Source organism: Dipodomys merriami, unplaced genomic scaffold (genome assembly GCF_024711535.1).
Source record: "Dipodomys merriami isolate MVZ:Mamm:240054 unplaced genomic scaffold, mDipMer1.0.p SCAF_692, whole genome shotgun sequence".
NCBI classification, from domain to species: Eukaryota; Metazoa; Chordata; class Mammalia; order Rodentia; family Heteromyidae; genus Dipodomys; species Dipodomys merriami.
Window position 1 is genome coordinate 138,100 of NW_027206282.1, and position 23,024 is coordinate 161,123.

The 23,024-nt window shown below is 46.6% G+C and overlaps 1 protein-coding gene across 1 annotated transcript; it reads right to left on the reverse strand.

Annotated features, from left to right (window-relative positions):
• Nucleotides 1-1,961: 1,961 nt before the first annotated feature.
• Nucleotides 1,962-22,746, reverse strand: LOC138816359 (protein FAM83D-like). Its single transcript, XM_070006077.1, has 4 exons — nt 22,264-22,746; nt 9,677-9,844; nt 5,751-5,875; nt 1,962-3,188 (listed from the first exon to the last, which is right to left on the reverse strand). The coding sequence occupies exons 1-4, from the start codon at nt 22,744-22,746 to the stop codon at nt 2,204-2,206; spliced, it is 1,761 nt and encodes a 586-aa protein (XP_069862178.1). The 3' UTR covers nt 1,962-2,203.
• Between the last annotated feature and the right edge of the window lie 278 nt (nt 22,747-23,024).

Below are 23,024 nucleotides of genomic sequence, written 5' to 3' on the forward strand. Positions count from 1 at the left end.
TTTTTACATGTAATCCTATTAACAGTTCCTTAGAAACAAGGGTGAAATTTTCATATGGAATTAAATTGCATGGTCACACAAATTAATGTTCTGTACCTCCATTTGTACCTGAGGCTAAGGTTCCACTTTCTGTCACCACTACACTGCTGCTAGTCAAGGAAAATGCTCCAAAGCCTCCCTACTCCATATAGAGAAGCAGTCACCTCACAGAGTCCTAAACTTGGAATCGGGAAATTTATGTTCTTGTGTCATCAAATTTCACATGATCAGCCATAGGACCTTGAATGTGCTATTTAATCTGAGCCTCAGCTCCATCTAAAAATTGGAAAACATGCCAGGTATGGTGGAGGCTCATGTCTGTAATCCTAGCATCAGACAAATCCTCAAATCTGTGAGATTCTTATCTCCAATTATCCAGCAATAAAACCAAGTGGAGGCATGGCTCATGGAATAGAACACCAGCCTTGAACAAAAAAGCCACGTGAAGAGCATGAGGAGCTACGTTCAAGCCCCAATACTGACACACACACACAAAAATTGGTAACAGCTGTCTAGCCTACAAAGCTGTCTACTACATTATCATGAGAGCTTAAGACTGCACACAGAAAGAGGCCTAAGACTGCAAATGGCTTCAGATAACAATGAGTTTACCTGAGGCTTAGCCCATATTATTTGTAGGCAGATAAGAGTTGGTTACAGGCAAATACAGACCAGTTTCCACACATCTGCTTCACTAACCCAGCACATAACCTGACCAGAGTCTGCATGAAAACCTGCAGGAGTACTCTGGATCCTGGTGCAGCAGCATTCTACACAGCAGGCAGTACCTTCCCTATTTATTTTTATTTATTTGGGGGGGGAGGGGAGATCTGATCATGAGGCCTGAACTCTGGGTCTGGGCGCTGTCCCTCAGCTCTTCAGCTCAAGGCTAGCGCTCTACCACTTGAGCCATGGTGCCACTTCTGGCTTTTTTCTTTTTGTTTATGTGATGCTGAGGAATCGAACCCAAGGCCTCATGCATGCAAGGCAAGCACTCTCCCACTGAGCCACCTTCCCAGCCCCAGTACCTTCCCTATTATACAGCTCTTCTGCTCTAGCCTGCCAGAACAAGAAAGCCACAAGTTAACTCTCTTTCTTTTGTCTGTTCATGTGAATAAAACAAAAACAAGATTCCACAACTATACTGATCCTGATTAGCAGGATGTAGAAACCAGCTACATTGCTTGCCAGTGGACTAGGAATTTGGGATAATTGTCAGTGTCCTCTCTTGCCCCTGCTCTGGGATGGGAGATTGCTAAACTACAGCCAATAAACCCATCTGATGAAATGAGGCCCATGGGGCCACTAGACTTTATGCTGAGCAGGCATCCAGGGCTCCTTTGGCAGAGAGGCAGAAAACCCATGTCCTCCCTGAAATAGCTCAGGTTTTTCTTTGAAAACACAAAAGCAAGAGCACATTAGAGGCCCACTACCACGGCAAAGTGCCCCACTCAAACAGAGTGACATCAGTCTTCACCATGCTATGGATGGCAGAACCCCAACTTTGATGTAGTGGACTTTGATCTCAGGACCTCATGCTTGCAAGACAGGCACTCTACCACTTGAGTCACATCTCCAGTCCATCAAGTAACTTTAAGTGGCATCTTTTCCCTTTTACAATCTGGACCATTCATTTCTTTCCCACTTGATTGCACAGATACCTACGAGTGCTTTTTTTTTTTTTTTTTTTTACATATTCCTAAAGATAAAAGACAAAAATGTCAGGAAAAAAAAAGTGCTCAAGCAGTCAACACTTAATGCTAAGAATATACATTTAAGAGACAAACCACAGCAAAACTTTTCTAAACAGAACTTTGATCCTAAAAACAGTAGTGACTCAAACTTCTAAGGCAGAAGAGTATACACACAAAGAAAAACATGGAACATTTCCTTTGCAATGATTTAACCTTAAAACACCTACATATTTTTTTAAGTAATAACATTTTAAAATGTGCAAAAAAAAAAAAAACCATACCCATAGTGTTTAAGCCATAATATCAATCTTTGGTTTCTATGATACAAAAAGAAAAGCATGTAATGTGCAGAATTAAATTGAATTCAAGTCACTTGTGGTGACTCACAGCCAGGCAGCAGTTGGAATCCTGCGATGGTTTTCAAAGCAGGAAGGTAAGGTGCTGCCTACTGCTGGTACTTGGACCGAGAATCATTGATGGGTAGAAAAGAGAGGGACATCTCTAATAGCAACCAAATTCACTGAGGCTCGGGTGTAACTTCCGGGGCTAAAGCTAAGGTAGTTTTCAGTAAAGATCGTTCTCCTGGAGAGCATGGTCAGCATGTGGTTGAGGCGAGACCTGATGCCAGTCAGGTGATGCTGTCGCTCTTGATTCAAGTTTCTCAGCGAGTCCCTCAGGCACAGATCCAGGTGCGGGGTGCCCAGGTAATTGGGGTACCCAGGATTGTGGAGGTCAGTGGCTCTCAGAGAAGTGTGGGAGCCAATGGAGCTGGCCACAGAGCCTTGGGAAGACAGAGAGGAAGATGACTTCAAACTAGACGACCTGGACACAGACATCTTTGACACAGGTGACCCATCTTTGGACTGGGGTCCCTGGGGAGGGAGGCTGCTGTCCTCAGCATCCGTCTGCGTGGTGGCTTCCCTGGCCCACAACACAGTCTGGGAGCTCACAGCCCTGGTGGCCACCTCAGTCTGGGTCCCCACAGAGGCGGTGCTGGAGCTGGTCTGTGTCCCCACCTCGCTCACGCTCACCGCAGCCAGCTCCTCTCCTGGTTCTGTTTGGGTGGCAATATGGACCCCCTGGCTGCTGTCCAGGTCATCCTGACGGCTGTGCAGGTAGTCATCCTCGCTGATGGTGGAGGCCTCCGAGTCCTGGCGCTGAGCATCCTCCCCAGCCCCCGTAGTCCCGGGGCCCAGAGGTGTCTTCTTGGGCGTGCTGGACAATTTGTCCAGGCGCATGCGCAGCAAGTTGCCCAGCGTGAGCGTCTTGGACAACGGTTTCCGGTCTGCCAGGTGGTAAAACCCGCCATGGAACCGGAAGTTAGACAGCAGTTTGGAATTGATAGGCTTTGACTGGGCATAAAGGATCCGGAACTCCAGATCAAAGTGTTCAACCACTTGGCCAGACAGAATTACCAAGTTACTGCTATTTAATTTGCCATCCGTCCATGTAAAACTGAAAAATTGAAAACAGACAACAAAAGCTGGTAAGGATAAGGACTTTCAGTTTACTGACAGTCTTAATAATGAAGCTCATATTCTGCTATTTAATATTCACAACGTTGGTGGTAACATACAGACCAATTCAGTGTGACATCAACACACCTTAACAGAAGTATAGAACGTGTGTGTGTGTGTGTGTGTGTGTGTGTAAATGAAAAAGGCAGACCAACTGTTTAATCAACAGGTAAAAGCCACATGATCCTCAGTCTTAGAGTTTTAAAAATGAGAAGGGGACTCTCAAGTATTTAGGCAGTGCTATGTTCTCTTTTAGAGATGAACCCACTAACAGTACCACAATAGGGAGCTATTCATAGGTCATAGATTAGGCCCGTACCTGACACCATGTTCGTCCCTATGGTTTCCATTTCTGCAGAAAGAGATGATTTGTTACCCTAACACTGAACACACTAAGAGCTGATTACTGCCCCTGTGCCCCTGCCTGTCCAGCATCTCTATCTCTGTTAACAGGAGAAAGCTTTATGTGCCCATCTAAGTTCAACAGGGGTAGACATACTGCCCAGATTGCCCAGTGAATTCATCTCCTTAGATTCAGGGATTATTATTCCTGGGTGGGCGTAAGGCCCCATGATGGCCTAATAAGTTCCCAGAAATTCATACCAGTACTGTTTTGAAGAGAATCTCACTTTGGAAACAGCTACTACAAGGTGTATATGTAAGCCAGGGTCTCTGCCATCAAAGGGAAAGAGCCAGCCGAAGAGTAAAGTTCAGCCAGAGAAAAGCGGAATCCAGACAGAGTCAAGCCCTTGGTCAAGAGAGGCTGACAACCAAATGTACTCTCCCACACTTCCCTATTCTGTGTTTGTCATTATCACCCTGCAAAGGTGCACTGTAGTCACTACACTGATAACAGATATTTGCCTACCTTAAGTAGGATGCTTTAATGAGAGATCCTGAAACATAGTTTCAACTCTGTCTTTTACAACCAAGAACCCTGACTAATACAGATGCTACTTATGAACTACCTTCAAAGCTTGAAAAAGAATTTTCTTTTTTTCCTTTTTTTTTGTTTGCAGTTTGGGGGCTGGAATTCAGGGCCTAGGCACTTTCCCTGAGCAATTTTGTTCAAGGTTAGCGCTCTACCACTTTGAGCCACTGCTCCCCTTCCAGTTTTTGAGTGGTTAATTGGAGATAAGATTCTCATGGGGGGCTGGGAAGGTGGCTCAGTGGTAGAGTGCATGCCTTGCATGCCAGAGGCCCTGGGTTCTATTCCTCAGCACCACATAAGCAAAAAGAAAAAAGCTGGAAGTAGCGCTGTGGCTCAAGTGGTAGAGTGCTAGCCTTGAGCTGAAGAGCTGAGGGATAGCGCCCAGGCCCACAGTTCAGGCCCCATGACCGGACCCAAAAAAACAAACAAAGATTCTCATGGGATCTTTTCTTCTCACACTGTCTGAACTACAATCCTCAGATCTCAGCCTCCTGAGTAGCTAGGATTACAGGCATGAGCCATCAGCACCCAGCAGGAAGATTCTTTAGAAAAACATCAGTGAGGTAATAAAACAGCCACTCAGCACTAGGACTATAAGGTGGAAGTTAATACCATCCATGAGGGAGTAGTTCATTTGTGGAGGTTAGCTTTTGTATTTTTAGGTTTTAGAATTGCCAGAAACCATTTGGAGGTAAGTTTCATTAGTGTGGATAAACCCTACTTTGGATGAAAACCTTATTTCTTCTGATATTGATAAATTTCTTATAAAAGGAAATCTCAAGGAAGAGATCTAACTCTTTGGAAAGGAAGTTACCAAGAGCTTCCTGATTGCCCCATCTGCCAAAAGCCCAGGCTGGCACTCTAGGCTACATAGTTCTTCAAAAGGGGATTTTTCTCTTCTACTCTGCAGTCACCCCCACAGCTACAATTGGACAATGTCAGAGGAAGTGGCAAAACACACAACTATGAAACCACACAACTTCCAGAGATGAATGTAAACATCTCCTGATCTCTCCCCCTCATTCAGCCTCCCTACTCTCTACCTGAAGACACCACAAAAGTGAGACTCTCAGGGTGGTCTGAAACATAGCCAAGATTTTCTTGGCTAAGGTACTATATCACAAGTCTGAAAGCAAGGTGAAGGAGTTAAGTATAAAGGTACAGCTTCAGGTCTGTTTGCCATATTGATGTCAATGCCTGCAATGCCTTTATCCTCAGAAATCAGGGCAAATGGGATCCAAACCCCCAAGGAACCAGGCTTTAAGGCTGGGTGTGGCAGTTTGTCAGGCCAAGGCCTACTAAGCCCAGGCTTGAATCTAAGGCTGACTATATGTTCTCTGTGCTTGTTTAACTTCTGCAGTTTAGATTTGTGGACATGGCAAGGGAAGTGACTCTCACACCAATTACCTCCAATAGAAGGGGCTGGAATAAGCCAACTCACACACAGGTGTGAACACCTGGGAATGCTGAGTCACAAAGGCTGTCACTGAGAGGAACAAGACGTGTTTACCTTGTTCTTCTGAAGAATTCAGGTTAACAATACACTTAATGCACTTGTTAAAAACATACCTGTAGGAGCCTGTGGCCACTCGAATGCCATCAATCAATGTGAACTTTTCATGAACTTTCCCAATAATTTTGGTTCCCGACCTTGCATAGTAGATGTTTCCTGTAATAGTCCGCACTGTCATCAGCTATTGGCCAGGAAATGGAAGAAAAAAGAAAAATCAATGAAGAAGTCAATGATTTCCATTCAGTGAACAAATGAGTAAGACCAAAAGGCTTAGCTTACAATTCGCAAACTTGCTGGTGCTATGTGGCTTAAGAGTTACCATTTACAAACAACACACTCAGCAGACTAGCCTACTATTCCCTAAGTGATGTCACTCTACTTATAGTCTTCTCTATGTCAGTTTCCTATGTTTATTGTTGAGGCTACTAATTAGCGTGTGTGTGTGTGTGTGTGTGTGTGTGTGTGTGTGTGTGTGTGTGCACTCTGTGGCAGAATAGTTCTGTCTGGATGTGCATGGCACAACACACACACACACACACACACACACGCACACACACACACACACACACGCACATCACAGCAATGCCAATGTCCACCTGACATTATTGGACTATCAATTACATAAGATAGATACACTGGGGAAAACAGATGAAGGGCCCATGGAACTTCTCTGTACTACCTGTGCAACTGTGTGAACCTAATATTATTTCAAAATAAGTTAAAAATGAAACACTATGGTTAAACAGAATGTCACTTCTGTGGTATTCTTATTAAAATGCATATGAACTGAACCAGGAGGAAACATCAGACAAGTCTAAATTCTACACAACACTGCTTACTATTCTTCAACATCATCACACCATGAAAGACAAGAGGCAGTGCTTCAGAATGAAGGAGCTAAGAATACCTGACAAGTAAATGTAAGGTGTAGCTATGGACTGGACCCTGGACTAGAAAAGAGGCACTAATGGAATAACTAGTGAGATATAAGGTCTGAAGATGAGATATTATAGTACTAAGATTCAAAAGATGTTAATATATGGGAACTCTGGATAAAGTGTATTCAGGTACTCCTAATATTACCTCTGTAACTATTTCTTTCTTTTTTTTTTTTTTTTTTTTGGTCCGGTTGTGGGGCCTGAACTCTGGGCCTGGGCGCTGTCCCTCAGCTCTTCAGTTCAAGGCTAGCACTCTACCACTTGAGCCACAGTGCCACTTCCGGCTTTTTTCTTTTTGCTTATGTGGTGCTGAGGAATCGAACCCAGGCCCTCATGCATGCAAGGCAAGAGCTCTACCACTGAGCCACCTTCCCAGCCCCATCTCTGTAACTATTTCAAAGTAAATGAACACACACACACACACACACACACACACACACACACACACACACACACACACACACACACACACACACACACACACACACACACACACACACACACACACACACACACACACACACACACACACACACACCCCTTGTAATCCCAGCTGCTCAGGAAGTGGGAGTAGGAGGATCATGAGTTCAAGAACAGCCAAAGCAAAGGTAGTAAAATCCTATCTCCAAAACACAATATAAACAAAAGGTCCATGGGTATAGCTCAAGCAGTACTTTCCTACCAAGTACAAAGCAGCCCTGAGTTCAAACCCCAATACCACAACAAAAAAAGGGGAAAAAAAAGTAGAAAATTTCAAAGATACCCACATGGAATTGTCAGGAGGAAGGCTTGACTGAAGCAGATGACTCCTGAGTCTTAAAGAATCAACATGTAATAGGCATAAAAATACCACTACGGGCAGATTCAGGAGTGGTTGTGTATCTTTCCTTTTGACACACATCTTAATGTTATGCAGGCCAAAGTACTTTTGGATGCCTACCCATGAATACCTGCCCAAGTTCCTACAGACAAGATAATCTAGTGATCCGAACCACCAGAGCCCAGAGCAGAGGGCACCCAGAGAGGGCACAGATTCTCCAGCAATGGGGTGATGGGGGCTGGAGACGGTGCCCGTCTCCTTAGGAAGGTGTTAACCCACTACAAAAGGTGAGGCTGCCAGAGTTACGTACCTCCTTCAAATTCTCCTACAGAGGATCTGGACCACCAAGAAGGCAGTAACCAGCAGTGCTCAGGCACAGCCTTAATTATAGAAAGCACGTTGGAATTATATGCTGATACCTTCCTTCCATCTCTTCTCTGGCTCTCTAACACCTAGTTATAGGATAGCACTCCAGTTTCCCATTCCTAACTTGCATGATCCTTGAGTCCACCAGATCTCATTTTTAAACTGATTGCTAGGTCACATGGCTATCTCATTTCATTCAGCCTCTAAGTCTCAATCAGACCTCCATCATGAATTTAGTGTGGCACAAGTGACAAGTAACTACCTAAGTAAGCCCAATCTTCTGCTTTCTCAAGGGAGAATCCCAATCTTCTGATTTTCTGGGAGAAGATTAATGGTGGGAATTTTCTAGACAAAATTGCTAGGTAACAACAAGATGGTAACATAGTGACCCATGCAGAAACCCATAGTACCAAAGATCAAATTCTTTGCATTCCTGGATGCTTTATTCCTACTACTGAGGACAGTACCTGCCAAATAGATGATGCATAAATTCTGAAGGGCACAGGTAATGTTGTTGCATTTCTAAAAAAATAGATTTCTGTGCAGCAGTGTACTCACTAGACACCATGTTGAAAATGAACTATTACAACTTGTAGGAACAGGAGGGAAAAACTGGGAGAGAGCAAGGGAAGGAGTGACATCGTCCAAAAAGAAATGTGCTCTTTACCTGACTGAAGTAATTGTAACCCCTCTGTATATCACCTGTACACCACCGGTCATGGGCTTGAACTCTGGGCCTGGGCACTGTCCCTGAACTCTTCAGTTCAAGGTGAACACTCTATTACTTGAGCCACAGTGCCACTTCAGCTTTCTGGTGGTTAATTGGAGATAAGAGTCTCACAGACTTTCCTGCCTGCACTGGCTTTGAACCATGATTCTAAGATCTCAGCTTCCTGAGTAGCTAGGATTACAGGCGTGAGCAATTTTAATAGATTCTGAAATAAATGACAATTGTTCTTGCCTTTTCTACCATGGAAACCAAACCAATAGATTGCATACCCTTATGTTTACTTATTTTCATTACTAAAGAAAAGGACATCTTAATTTTGTAATGATGAAGAAGAGCAGCAGCACACCGCAGTGATTACGTGCACAAGAGTTGGAGACAGGTAGATGCACTGAACGCCAGGCCCATGGCATCGTAGCGGGGGATACCTGGGCTCTGTCATCACTGCCTGACCTAAAACATCAGGACAATCACTTCTGCGATGGAGCCACTGAAAGGACTAGTTATATAACATCTGTTAAAGCACTGCCCAGAGCAGAATTGGAGTTCTACACATGGTGGCCACCCTTAGCTACCACCCCACTGATCCCTCCATCTCCTTTCCCACCAATACGGATGCCAGTCTTCCTTCTATCTCTACTCTGGTCTTGCATATAAAGAGATCATATAATATATGTCTTCTGTGACAAGCTCCTTCACTTAACATATGTTCAGGTTCATTCATGTCATACATGGGTCAGGACTTCATTCCTTTTTGATAGCTGAATAGACAACATATTGTTTTCCCATTTATCAGCTGATAAGCACTGAATTGTTTCCATCCTTTGCCTATTATGAATAATACTCCCATAAACATCCAGATACAGTTTTCATGTGGACCTGTATTTTCTCTTGGGTAGACACTTAGAAGGGGAATGCTGAGGTATTAAGTATGTTAAGTATCACAGGTATCAATACCTGTGACTGGATCAAAAGTATTGTTCATTTCCTGTGGAATCCCAGGCAAATGACTTGGCCTTAGCCTTAGTTCCCTAACTTGTTAGGAAAGATGCTGCCACCACCCACCTGGAGACTGGGGGGCTCTATCATATTTGTTGACTGTGACAAGAATGGAAATAGTCTACCACTAACCTTTTCCTGCTCAGGATGTACTTTCAGATCCATACACATGTCCAGAAAGTGGGACAGCTGAGCCTGGTCCAGAAGGATGTACACAGCCACTCCTTGTTTCCTGCATATTTCCTGCAGGTCTCTGAAGATGTCAATGTCTGTAAACACATCCATCACCACGGCAATCACCTACAAGATGAAGCAGAGGGAAGAGCAAGCTGTCAGCTCCTAAGCACAATACCCTACAGCATACTGACTGAAGTCTAGACCCCATCTCAGAGGCAGGAAAGCAGTCTATCCTTCAACAGTCCTCCCCGTTCCTTCACCTGCAGTGTGGGTTTCCTTTCACTATAGACTACTTTCCATCTCTGAAGACCCCTAGACACACCTGTCCTGAAAGTCTTGACTTGGCCCAGCTCACATCCCCACTGCCTTCCCCTACCACACTGGCAAATTTTTCACAAATACAGAGGTCATTGCCCTGTCCTGTGAACCTGTTCCACTCAACGTTGCTACTTTACTAAACGCCATCATCCTCTAGACTCCATTCAGATAAACAAGCCGTCTAGGTTCTGGGCCAACTCCATTATCTAGGGCATGCTGTGTTTCCTACTGCTTTTCGGTCCATAAAGTAAGCAAATAGCTGGATGCTGGTAGCTCACACCTATAATCCTAGCCACTCAGAAAGCTGAGATCTGAGAATCATGATTCAAAGCCAGCCCAGGCAGGAAAGTCTATGATATTCTTATGTCCAATTAACCAGGGAAAAAAAAGCCGCCAGAGTTGTGATTCAAATGGAGATCACTTTGAACAAAACAATCTCAGGGACAGCACCCAGGCCCTAAGTTCACTCAGTATCAGCATACACACACAAAAAAAGTCTATGGTTTTGAATACTGACTTTGGATCATGAGCTCTGATTTTTTACTATGATGTACAAAAACCCATCCAATCCATCATCAACTTACAGCTTGAACCAATCAAATGAGGCACAGAGCTCTTCTCATCTTCTGCCTTCCCAACACCAAATCTTCCTAGCATTCCTTTCACGAGCGAGGCCTTCTCTAACCAAAAGCTCTCTCCTCCATAAAAGATGGCTCCTGTGGTTTTGTAGTTCATTTTCCAGTACTAGTCCACAAGACCACAGGAATAGTTTCTGAAAGTTCTGCCTTTAAGCTGGGCATTGGCGGCTCAAAGTTGTAATCCTAGCTACTCAAAGCCAGCTTGGACAGGAAAGTCTGTGAGACTCTTATCTCCAATTAACTACCAAAAAGCCCAGGGGACCTGTGGCTCAAAATGGTAGAGCACTAGCCTTGAGCACAAAAGCTCAAGGATAGTGCCCAGGCCCTGATTTGAGCCCCCGGACCAGCACCAAAAAAAAGAAAAAACCAACAAAGTTCTGCCTTTAACCTCCAATCAGTGCTTTCTCTCCACGTACCTGCACCCCTCCCCCCCAGCAATGTCACTTCATTTGTGCCTGCTAATAATTAATTTTCTACACCTAGCAAGAGACTACAACTAAGAGCTGCCTCTCAAGCCATGTGTCCTTGGGCAAATTACAGCTGTTCTGAATGTCTGTTTCCTTAGCTGCAGATCAGGCAGGTCTACAGCAAAAAAAATCAATGACTATACACAAAAGTCCAAAAGACCCTGTGTTGTCCGCTCAGGCATTCACTTTCCTGGTCCAGAGCTGCAGCTGTTCTGACAGCTACTTACAGGGAGACACCCAACAGCTTCTACTTGCTCCTTTCAAGAACTGCTGCAGCCCTAGGGTTTCTAATCACCCCCTACAAAGGCTTAAAACCATGGCCCTCAGCTCCTGGCAGGGTAGAAGGGGTGTGGAAACATCCTAGCTTGCAGACAGGCCCCTACAAGCCAAGCCAGGAGTTGGCAGTGCAAACTAGGAGCACAAAATTGGGGAGCTATTCTGCAATCAGAGTTGTCAGGGCTCCTCCCTCCTCCTGGTTTTTCAACAGTAGGCTCCCAGGTCTCTTGGAATCTTGTTAACCCTATTTCTGAATGTTGAGATTTCTAATTCTCTCTCCTTCTACTCCACAGTGGCCTTTAACTGTGATCAATTTTACTCCACAGTGGCCTTTAACTGTGATCAAGTCATCTCTTGGTCCCACAGGGCTCAGGCCAGTCTTACCCATCTTCAGGATTAAAGAAGCAATGCAAAGACAAAGAGGCCCTTTTGCTGTCTCTCTCTAAAACACTAGGGTCTCATCTACTCAGATGAGGGACCTTGAAAACCATCTTTCTGGGAAGCCAATGCTTCCCAGAAGACCAGGATCTCTGGCTACCCTCCTTTCCCCATCTGATCTTGAAGGTACCCTAGCCATGAGCAATTCTGGGTAAAGGGCACAGCTAAAACCCACCACACACAGATTTAAAAAATAAGGAGAGGGTAGGGATGGCTCAAGTGGTAGAGCAGTTGAGAAGGCCTAGGTGTAGTCCTCAGTACCATGAAATAAATAAAAAGCAATAAATGTTCTTCCTTCATTGGTGGCATCTTCAGAAGTATAGATCCTCCCATGGCTTCCATGCATCATGTTTTGAGAGTATTCATTTAGATCACATAACAATTATAAGACAGAAAAGCCAGGACACACAACTCAGTTCTGCCACTTGCTACCTGTATAACCATGGGCAAGTTTCTTAATCTCTCTCAGCCTTAGTTCACCCTCTGGAACATATGGATAATAGCAGCAGCTATGTTAAAGGACTGTTGTAAATTTAATCCTCAGGGCTTAGCTCAGGGCAAGCATGAAATAATATGCTCAATTAGGCAGCCAGTTCCTTAGAATCTACTGTGGGCTGACCCTGTCCTTGCAGTAGGCAGAACTGGCTGCAAGACACAAGCTTCAGGAAAGCACCTCATAAGGGGACAAGACAAGGGGAGCTGTCAATCATCCTCCTTACAGTGATGATTGCCTTTAGGCATGCAGATATTGACCAAGTAAGATGTAGAAGGCTTCCTGAGAGAGCTGAATCTGAGCTGAATCACAGAGAGGAACAAGATTTGGACATAAGGCCTCAGAAGAGCTGAAGGGAAGAGTTGGGGATGAGGTTTGTACCATTGTGGCTGAAACATAAAGTATGCATGAAAGGGAGGGGGTGGGGTCATAGGACATGACTAGGAAAGAGGGATAAAGGAACAAAATGGTAAGAGGTCCCTGAATGCCAACCAGAGACCAATGCCAATCCTCCTCCACACTGGCTGTGAATAGAGTGCAAAGTGGAGAATCCAACAGGACAGAAGAAACTGAGACTGTACATTGGGTCACACACTAAGTGCCTGCAACACAGTAGGTACATGGCTAATGGACTTCAGCAAAAGTTCTGATTAGAGACCCAGAAGGAAAAAAAAAAAAAAAAAAAAAAAAAGCAGTGATCAAGCTTCTGACAGTAGCCAGGTAAGAAGCAATGAGGGTTGCAGGTGGAGGAGCAATGCAGAGGGGTCTTAAATACAAGTGTGAAAATCAGAGTCACACGCACAGCAGGGCACCAATGAGGGAAATATAGAGATCTTTTTGCCTGACGGCCTACTCTTCTGTGCAGCCATGAGCCTGGCACAGCCTTGGGCACTGAGGATGTGTGTCCCTCTAGTCTGAGAACCCAGTCTGATGAGATGGAAGAGCCAAGGGGTGACACCGTGTGGTGTACTCTGAAATACCCCGGGGGCTGATGGAACGGGCACCAGCTGGCAGTGTTGGACAGGGCTGCTGGAGGCTGACTGGGAACAGAGCCCAGAGCACAAGACGCCAGCCAAAATGAACTTGGATTCACCAATTAACAGAACAATTGCATAGTTAACACCTTTGCTGTCTGATGAGTATGTAATTTGCTGTTTGGTTCATTGTTTGGTTCTAAAGCCTCGATCTTTCCCACAGGTTGGGTTGGAGGCTGGTCCCTAATCCCTGCAGGACACCTCAGGGCCATGGAGGAGAGGAGGGTTTCCTTCTCCTTAATCTGTGGAACCCAATACACCCTCCTTTTGTACTAAAGCAGAACTCTTAGCTAAAGCAGGACTCTCAGGAGACCGATCTTCCCAGGAGGCCCAGTCTTCTTTGTGGCGACATTCAGCAGGAGATCCCCATACCCATCCTCCTGTGTCTCTCCACCTCCACACTCTGTACAGCTAAACCAGACACAGGCAATGATCCAGCCTCCTCCTCACTAGCCAAGTCTAGGCCACTGAACCTGTTCCCTAAAGGGGCTAGCCAGCCTTCCCCCATGGGCCTACAGCTATCCTAGACACTGCCACTCCCAGCCCATGCTTCGCGAAGCCTGCCCCTTCAGGGCTAGAAAGCTGGGCATGGGGTGACTTCTCAAGTCTACTCCAGAGTTGTGCCCACCTGTCAACCAGCCCCAATATGATTATCTACAGAGGAAACATCCAGCCGCTTAGAAACTGGGGTGTCTGGACTGCTGCCTGGGCCCCACAACCATCTGGGGCTTCTGCATCTGCAGTGGTCACACTCGTGTCAAATCCCACATCCTCATCCTGGGTGACAAACTCAGTCCCTCAGCTGCCCACCACTGACTGACTTGCCCCAAGGCACTCAGAGGGCCTCGTGTTAGAGGACAGATCACCGGTATCCTCCATCTCTACAAAAACTATGGAGCCCACTTACTCATCATACACAGCAGGGGTCTTTACCACTTGCCTTCTTGTACAAAAGCCCAAAGGAGATAGATACCTAGAGATTCTAACACCCCATTAACCCCTGGTAAATAAGAAAACTTGGAGAGGCTGGAAAGCATGTTCAAAGGGACATTCTTAGCCATGTGCAGAACTAGAATGTTTGTATGAATGCAAAGCCACCTATTAAAAAAAGAAAAAAGTACAGATGAGTCAGGTGCTAGTGGCTCACATCTGTAATCCTAGCTACTCTGGAGGCTGAGATCTGAGGACTGTAGTTCAAAGCTAGCCCAGCAGAAAAATCCATGAGACTCTTATTTCCAAATAATCAGCCAAAAAAAAAAAAAAAAAACAGAAGTAGAGATTTGGCTCAAATGGTAGAATAATAAGGTCAAGTAAGAACATGAGGCCCTGAGTTCAAGCCATAGTACTAGCACAAAAAATAAATAAAATGCCCTTTGGTGGGTGTCAGTGGCTAACGCCTATAATCCTAGCTACTCAGGAACTGAGATCTGAGGATCGCAATTCAAGCCAGCCTGGGCAGGAAAGTCCGTAAGACTCTATCTCCTATAAACTACTCTGAAAAGGCAGAAAGTGGCACTGTGGTTCAAGTGGTAGAGTGCTAGCCTTGAGCAAAAAGAAGCTCATGGACAATACCAGGTCCAGAGTTCAAGCCACAAGACCTGCAAAAAAAAAAAAGTGCTGGATTAAATATTATTCAAAAAAGTCTATTATCCAGTCTTCAAACAACTTAGTGCTATGAATGAATCCTGACAGGATCAGTAAAGTACCCTACCCTAAAGTACATTGGCCAAAGCCCACCATAAAGGACCATTTACAGTGGTAAGAAGTGAGCCCAGTTGCTGGTGGCTCACACCTATATTCCTAGCTACTCAGGAGGCTGACATCTGAGGATCACAGTTCAAAGCCAATCCAAGCAAGAAAATCTCTAAGACTCTTACTTCTGAATAACTATGAAAAAAACTGAGAGTAGAGTTGCAGCTCAAGTGGTAGAGCACTAGCCTTGAGCCAAAAAAAAAAAACAACCTCAGAAATAAGCAAGTGGCTCATACCTGTAATCCTAGCTACATAAAGTGCTGAGATCTTAGAATCGCAGTTTGAAAACAGCCTGGGCAGGAAAATCCATGAGACTCTTATCTGGAAGTGGCTCAATAGAGTACCAGCCTTGAGTGAAAAAGCTCAGGGATAGTGCCCAGGCCCTGAGTTCAGCTCCGTGACCAATTTAAAAAAAAAAAAAAAAAAAAAAAAAAAAGCTCAGAGACAAGTGTTCAACCCTGAGTTCAAGTCCCAGAAGTGGCAACAACAACAAAGATTAATTACCAGAACAAAGGTCAAGGAGCTGTCTGGTCCACAGGGCACCCCCTCTCTACAGTATGGTAAGGACTAGCTCCGACATGGGGAAGATGTCCCATGAACAGAATCTGAACTTGGACTTGGATCCTGGCTCCTTCACTTCTGAGAACCAGGTATGCCATCACATATTTGGTTACAGTGGCTTCTATAATATGCAAATAACACTCTATTCTGTACTGGTGATTGAGAGAATCCACTGGCAGTTTCTGGCACGTAGCAAGCCCTCAGTAGCATGTACTTCACATTCTTTGTTCAAATTCTGGCACCATCCCTAGTCAGGCCATCTATTTGGGCCTCACTGTCCTGGACACAAGTCCTGCTCTAGCCAGTCTGTGATTCGTGAGCCCTCCATTGGGCTGGTCAGATATGGCCAGGCAATGTTTCAAGGGGCCACTTGGGGCCTGTCATCCCAATCCCCATTCCAGCTCTTCTATATGAAGCCGGAAGGACATGTCCATCACCCCTTCCCTGTGTATCTGTTTCCCTCCCTTCCCACCCAGATGTGCAACCTGCCTGGAATTCACTAAAGCCTTTTATGCATTCAAGATCTGTCAGCCTGGCCACTGGACTCCGCATGCTGACCACATGTCCCCATCCATCGCTCACTATTACTCACCTGGATAGTCTCCTGCTACAGAGGCAGAAGACACATTTTCTCTCTGTGTGTTACATGGTTTTTGTTTTGTTCTGTTGTGTGTGTGTGTGTGTGCACGCGCGCGCTACTAAGGCTTGAAATCAGGGTCTAGGCACTGTTTTCCTTCTCAAGGCTGGTGCTCATGAGACTTTAATTTGCTGATTATCTCGAATAACCAGCACAAAGCCAGAAGTAGCGGTACAGTACAAATGGTAGAATGTCAGCCTTCAGCAAAAAAGCCAAGCAAGAGCATAAAGCCCTGTGTTCAAGCCCCTCTACCAGCACACAAAAAAAGAACTTTTTTGGTTATTTGAGACAAGATACAAGAGCTCACTTTGAACTCTTTGAACTCTTAATCATCCTGCCTCTGTCTCCTGAATGCTGGGATTATAAGAGCATACCACCGAACCTGGCACATCAAGGATTTTTAAAAGCTAGTACAGCCACAGCATTTTGGAGTTCTTAGAGAATTGAACCTATAGCCATAAAGGAGTCGAAGAATAATCCACAGCTGCCTCACTACCTAATGGATGCCCGAGGAAAAGAATGGAGAAATGAAATGGCAGGCAGAAAACAGAGCAGTGCTCACCAGGAGCCAGAAAGAGGACACAGGAAAGTTAAGAATTGAGAGTCCCAGAGCTTCTGCATGGGGTGAAGGAAAAGTACAATGAACAGTAATGACAGGTGTACAACACTGTGAATGTCCCAAACACCACTGAATTATACAGTAAAAAATGGTTATGTATATTTTTGTATATTGTTACATATATTTTTCCACCTTGTTAAAGAGAAATAGCTGTGGATTCTAAAATGCACACAATCAAAAGGAAGGGACAAACGGTGGACACAACACAGTGGAGTCTGAGGACAACATCCTATGATGCAGACCAGGACCTGACCTTGCCCCCAGGGGAGACATCTGGCAACTTCTTTTTTAAATTAAACTGGGATACAACATACAGCCTAAGCTTGCGATCTTAAATGGGCAGTTCTGCGCACTCAGCCCACTGACAAGTACAACCCTTGCCTCCATTTCCAAATCAACATCCGGAACAGAAACTGAGCATAAGGCTATAAGTCCTGCTGTCCCTCTGAAGACAGTGCTGACCATCACAACTATTGGAGTGGGAGGCTGTTACTGGTCTCTTGTGTGTGGGGGTTGGTGATACTGCTCAACATCCTGCAACACACAGGACAAGCCACCCCCCCCCCAAAAAAAAAAAAAAACAACAAGGAATCATCCAGCCTCAAATGCCAAAACAGCAGCAAGGTTGAGAAAGCTCTGGGATGATCTGGGCATCTGGAACAGGAACTGATACAGCACAGATTCTATCGTAATACAAGGTTGAGCAAGATCAGCAGAGCCAGCATCAGGACATCCTCATACTCACAGGGGCCTCCATCAGATTCCTCAGCTGCTAGTCCGCCAGGCAGGGTTCTCCGGCTATGCAAAGATCGCTAACGCTCAGGTCATCAAAAGGATGGCCAAAGATGAGGTCACAACAAAAGGGGACCCTTTGGAACAAAGGCACACAGGGAATGGCGGCTGGTAAGAATGACAGCTATGAAAAGTTGGGAATCTCCTAATAGGATGAACTTAGGTGTGAAGTCTTATTCAGAAGCCAGGAATAATTAAGTACCAGTGATGCATAATTGTAACCCCAGCACTTGGGAACCTGAGGCAGGAAGAATGCAAGTTCAAGGCCAGTCTGGGCAACAGAGCAAGATGATGCCTCAAAAAGAAAAAAAGTCAAGAAAAACACACCAGAATCAATCATACCAATAAATGAGGCCAGCCAGAACTCCGAAGTAGTGCTCAGCTAAGCACTAACTGGCACAGTGACAGACCCAAAGGACTGAGTGACAGAGTCACACCTCACCAGTTACAGAAGGAAAGGGTAGATTCTGAAACCAAGTGTGTTAGGAAAGAGATCCTGCATAATTCAAAAACTCCTTTAAAAAAAAAAAACAAATTTTTGTGCTAGGGATCCACAACTATAACCATAGCTACTCCAGAAGCTGAGATGTGAGGATCACAATTCAAAGCCTGCCCTGACAAAGTCTGTAGATTCTTATCTCAAACCACCAAAAAAGCCAAAAGTGAAGCTGTAGTTCAAGTGGGAGGATGCTAACCCTGATCAAAAAACCCAGGCACAATTCTCTGAGTTCAAACCTCAGTACCAGCACAAAAACAAAAAATAAAAAATAAAACAAATTTAAAAATAAACAAAAACCCCTTGGGACACCAAAGCAGTATTTCCTGCAGCTCTGGTGAAATGCAACAGAATGCCAGGTACATGGTCAGCTTGAACCCATGCCTCACATAAAGTTGGCACCTTTTTCCGTGTGACAGATGCCTGTACCCTGAAAGGCACACAGAAATGGAGCCAGTGGAAGGGCAGATCAAAACCCATCACAATTATTCAGGGATAAAGAATGGTTGAGTAGAAAGACAGAGTCACCCAAACTACTTAGTTTCCACTCCTACCTTTCCCTTCTCCATCCCTTACCCCTCCAAAAGTATGAGGCCTGATAGAGGAGGGTGTACAATAGGCCCCATACAGAGTACCTAGCCTGGAAGAGGACTTCTAGATAAAATCTATCCCAGAAACAGGCATTTGGGCTACAATGTCAGGATTCAGTCCCGTCAGTAGCCACTGGCTACTGCCCTTGGCTTCCCATATCCACAGGTTGGTCATGGAGCCCTTCCAGAGTCACCCAGATAATTCAGGCTGAACCCACACCTCCTCTTTGAGGACAAATTTCACAGGGCACTCTCCTAAGTTTGACCCTGCTCCCATGCAGCCTGGCCCCAAGCTCACTGATCATTAAGTGGGACCTTCCATGTGGAATTCAAAGTTCTTATTCATCTACTAGACAATTCCACATACTCCTCTGCTTCATTTTACTGGCTCTACCTTCCCTGAAGAGAGCAAACTGCATGCTAATTTATAAAACTTAAACCCCAGGGACCTCAAGTGCCCTGTGGTCATGAACAACCTTCTCTATTTGATGGGTTGAGGTCTCTGCTTATTTAATGCCTCCCCCCTTTTAAAACTGACCAGACTAGTCTTCTGTCATCATCATTGTCCTGTTTATAGATTCATATCATGGAGATGAAAAGTCCAAATCTTTAAGAAACCAGTTAAAAAACAAAAACCCCTCAGCCTGTTGGAAACTTCCAACCAACCAATACTTCCTCCTCAGCGAAGGAAGGTAATTAAGAGGGTGGGATCCACCTGACTAGAGCTTGACCTCAACAGTGGATCATGTGGTTTGATCTTAGGCAAGTTACTTAACCTCTGGGTGCTGGGTCTTTTCTTCACTGTGGCCTCCTCCCAGCACTGGGAGGATATTAAGTGAGATAATCCAGGAAAAGGGCTCCTTCACAGCACTCTTGTGCATGTCATCATCATGTTTACCATCAGAATACATCACCTGAGACGTGCACCTTCACGGTCCTCGCTGTCACGGGCAATGACTTCAAAGGATGTAGCCAGAGTGACACACAATGCACAACTCAAAACACAATGCACAGCTTTGCAGGTTGCAGCACCTAAGAGCCACCAGATTAGCCCTCTAGTCCCTCTCCCCACCCATCTGAGGATGTCTCAGAATTACAGGGCCAGCTTTTTCTCTCCACAGAGGACACAAGGAAAGCATGGACCCAAAGTCAGCCTCGGGTGGAGGTCTGGCTCCATCACTCTCTACATAATCTCTTGACAACCTAGTCTCATTATAAAATGGACAAAATAACTGTAGAATGCTGTCTAACAAAGAGGAAACAATTTTCACTTGGGCAATTTTTTTTTAACAAAAGAGATGGTATCTGGATCTTCGAATTCAATTATGTTCCAAATCAAATCCAACTCATACCCACATCTTTTACCCTCAGCCTATCCTCCTTCCAGTTTGGTAGTATCACCATCTGCCCTGGCTATCACGGTCTGGAGCACAAAAGCGAGCCACACCACGGCCCTCAGTCCCGCTCACGCTTCCTGTACCCTCATCTCATGGCCCCTCTCTTCTACTCCATCCAACTGCTTTCTCTTCAGAGAGCTGTGTGATACACAGTAGGCACTGAATACAGCAGCAACTTGGCAATATGGTAGATGCATTAAAAATACTCGTTGGATTTTAAGGTGTCACCTTTCTCAGGCTAAACTACCCAGGTTCCAATACAAAATCTAGGAGAAAAGAGCCAACCACAGGAGTAGGGCACGGATTGTTTACAAGGCAGGAAGCTCTATCCAGGAATGTATTACAGATCACCCCAGATAAGGGGAGTCTACATTCCAGCCAGCCTCCATCCCTTCTAAGCCTGCTCACGACCATACTGTAGTTTTCCTTCTAGATCTAGCTTCAGTGCCCCTCCACTACCACTCTAATTTGGGGCTGGGTAGAATGCGAAAGCAGTCCCTATCTCTGTCATGGAAACCTCTTTTTTTTCCAAGTACTCAAGTTCCCCTCCTGGAGGTGAGCTTTGGGAATGCACACCTACCCCACAAGTCTGCCTCTTTCATCTTAGTAACCAACGGTTCTAACTGAAGGAATACACAGGCAGTCTGCATCATCAAAAGGGCCCTCAGTCCACCCAAAACACTATGGGATGACACATTCTCGCTACTCCAAAGGCAAGGCACCAGGTCAGAGTCTGCAGCCCCGCCAGTCAGGTCTAGAGCCAACATCAAAAACACAGGTTTTTTCCTCTGGACCTGGCTCTCTCAGACCAACTTAATGCACAGATTTCTCCTTCCAGTTACCACTTGGCACAGGGCCTACCAAGTCTTACCATGCCTGGGACTTTGCCTGCCACTTCCCTAGCACACTCAGAAAGCCAAAAAGCTGGGGCACAGCCCACCAGCAATCATGCTGGTTTTAGCTATGAACAATGGTGTCTACTGCTATACTCCTGCATTTCCCCTTCCCCCACTAACACACACTGCATCACACACTAGGACCATAGCCTATTGTGGATAAAGGCTGATATAATACAGAGGTTATCTGTATTTTAGACAAACACTACCTGGAACAACCCCTACCCATAGGAAAGCAAATCTGGGTCCCTCTCATTCAACAAGAGGCAACGATTTCCTGTCAGTCCCTGGCCAGAGGCAAGGAGACAGGCTCTAACACTCCTGCTAACAACAAAGTAAGATGTATAGAATTAAGCTGAGTGCTGGTGGCTCATGTCTGTAATCCCAGCTACTCAGGAGGCCGAGCTCTGAGGATCATGGTTTAAAGCCAGTCAAGGGCAGAAAACTCTGAGACTCTTCATCTCCAATACACTACTCAGAAAAAGCTGGAGGTGGTGCTGTGGCTCAAATTGTGGAGCCACGAGTACAAAGAGGCTCAGGGACAGCACCCAGACCCCGAGTTCAAGCCCCAGGACCGGCAAAAGAAAAGGAAAAAAAAAAGTGTGTAACTAATGAGCAGTAATTGATCCCCCATGTCCCATAAGATTTTTGGAAGAAGGGATTATCTTCAGGGATATTTTCCCCCTAGGCAAGGCGAGGGTGGAGTAACGCATGTCCTAAGCCGCTACTGAAAGTGGGATCAGGAAAATGTGGCTTCAACTGATTCTGGTTCCTTCTCCAGAGGCAAACGAACACGAAAGGAGTTGACTCGGTGGCACAAGCAGCATCCTTGGGGACCCCCTTCCCCTCCCCCCCACCACACCCACACCTGCCATAAAGAGCGGCTGGGGGGGGGGGGGTGTGGGTCCAGGATCTGACGGAGACTCGGGGAGAGGAGCGAGCCGAGGACCCCGGGAGATCGGGGGGGGGGGGGGGAGGCGCTCGGCCCGCGCTGTCCGCTGCCCTCAGTTTCCCCTGCCAGCCAGGGGTGGATGCCCCGTCCGGCCCGGGGGGGGGGGGGTTCGGCCCGCTGCCCTCAGTTTCCCCCGCCAGCCATGGGTCGATGTCCCGCCCGGCCCGGGTTGCGGGGGGCGCTCACCTCTCGCGCGGAGCGCAGCTGCTGGCGCAGCGCATCCTTGCAGCCGTAGGGGCCGCCGGCGCCCGCGCCGCGGGGCTGGAAGTGCGCCTCGACGCGCGTGGCGCCCCGGTACGCGCCCCGGTAGAAGGCGGGCCAGCCGAGCTCCAGGGGCGGCGGCTCCAGGTCCGACTGCTCGGGGAAGTAGGTGCCCGAGGAGCAGTCTTGCGACGAGCCAAACGAGTCCTCGGCCGCCGCCGCCGCCGCCGCGCCCTCCCCGCCCGGCCGCACGGCCGCGCGCAGCACATCCCGCACCTCGTCGGGGTTCAGAAAGCGGCCCAGGCGCTCGCGCCGCAGGAACGCCGCAAAGGCCTCGGGGCCGCCCGCCACCAGCTCCTCCAGCGCCAGGCGCCGGGCCTCGCTGAACAGCTCGGCGGGGTTGGGCGGCCCGCACGGCGACAGGCAGGCGGCGGGCAGCTCGTCCGGGACCTCGAGCCGGAAGGCCATGGCGACCGCGGCTCCCGACCACACTCGCTACTTGGACGACTTCTCTCGGGACCGCTTTATAAGCGCCTTTGAATCAAACCGGCCCGCGCCATTGGCTCGCCGCCCCGCCCAGGCTCTCCTATTGGTTATTTGCCTCCCATCGGCGGGGCGGGGCGAGACGTACGTCATCGAGACCCCGCCTCCTGATGGCTATTGGCGGCTTCGCGCCCCGCCGTTTCGCTCGGCTGCAATGACAATCCATGGTCCCACGCAGCCTCACCGTCCGGTGGCCGAGGGGA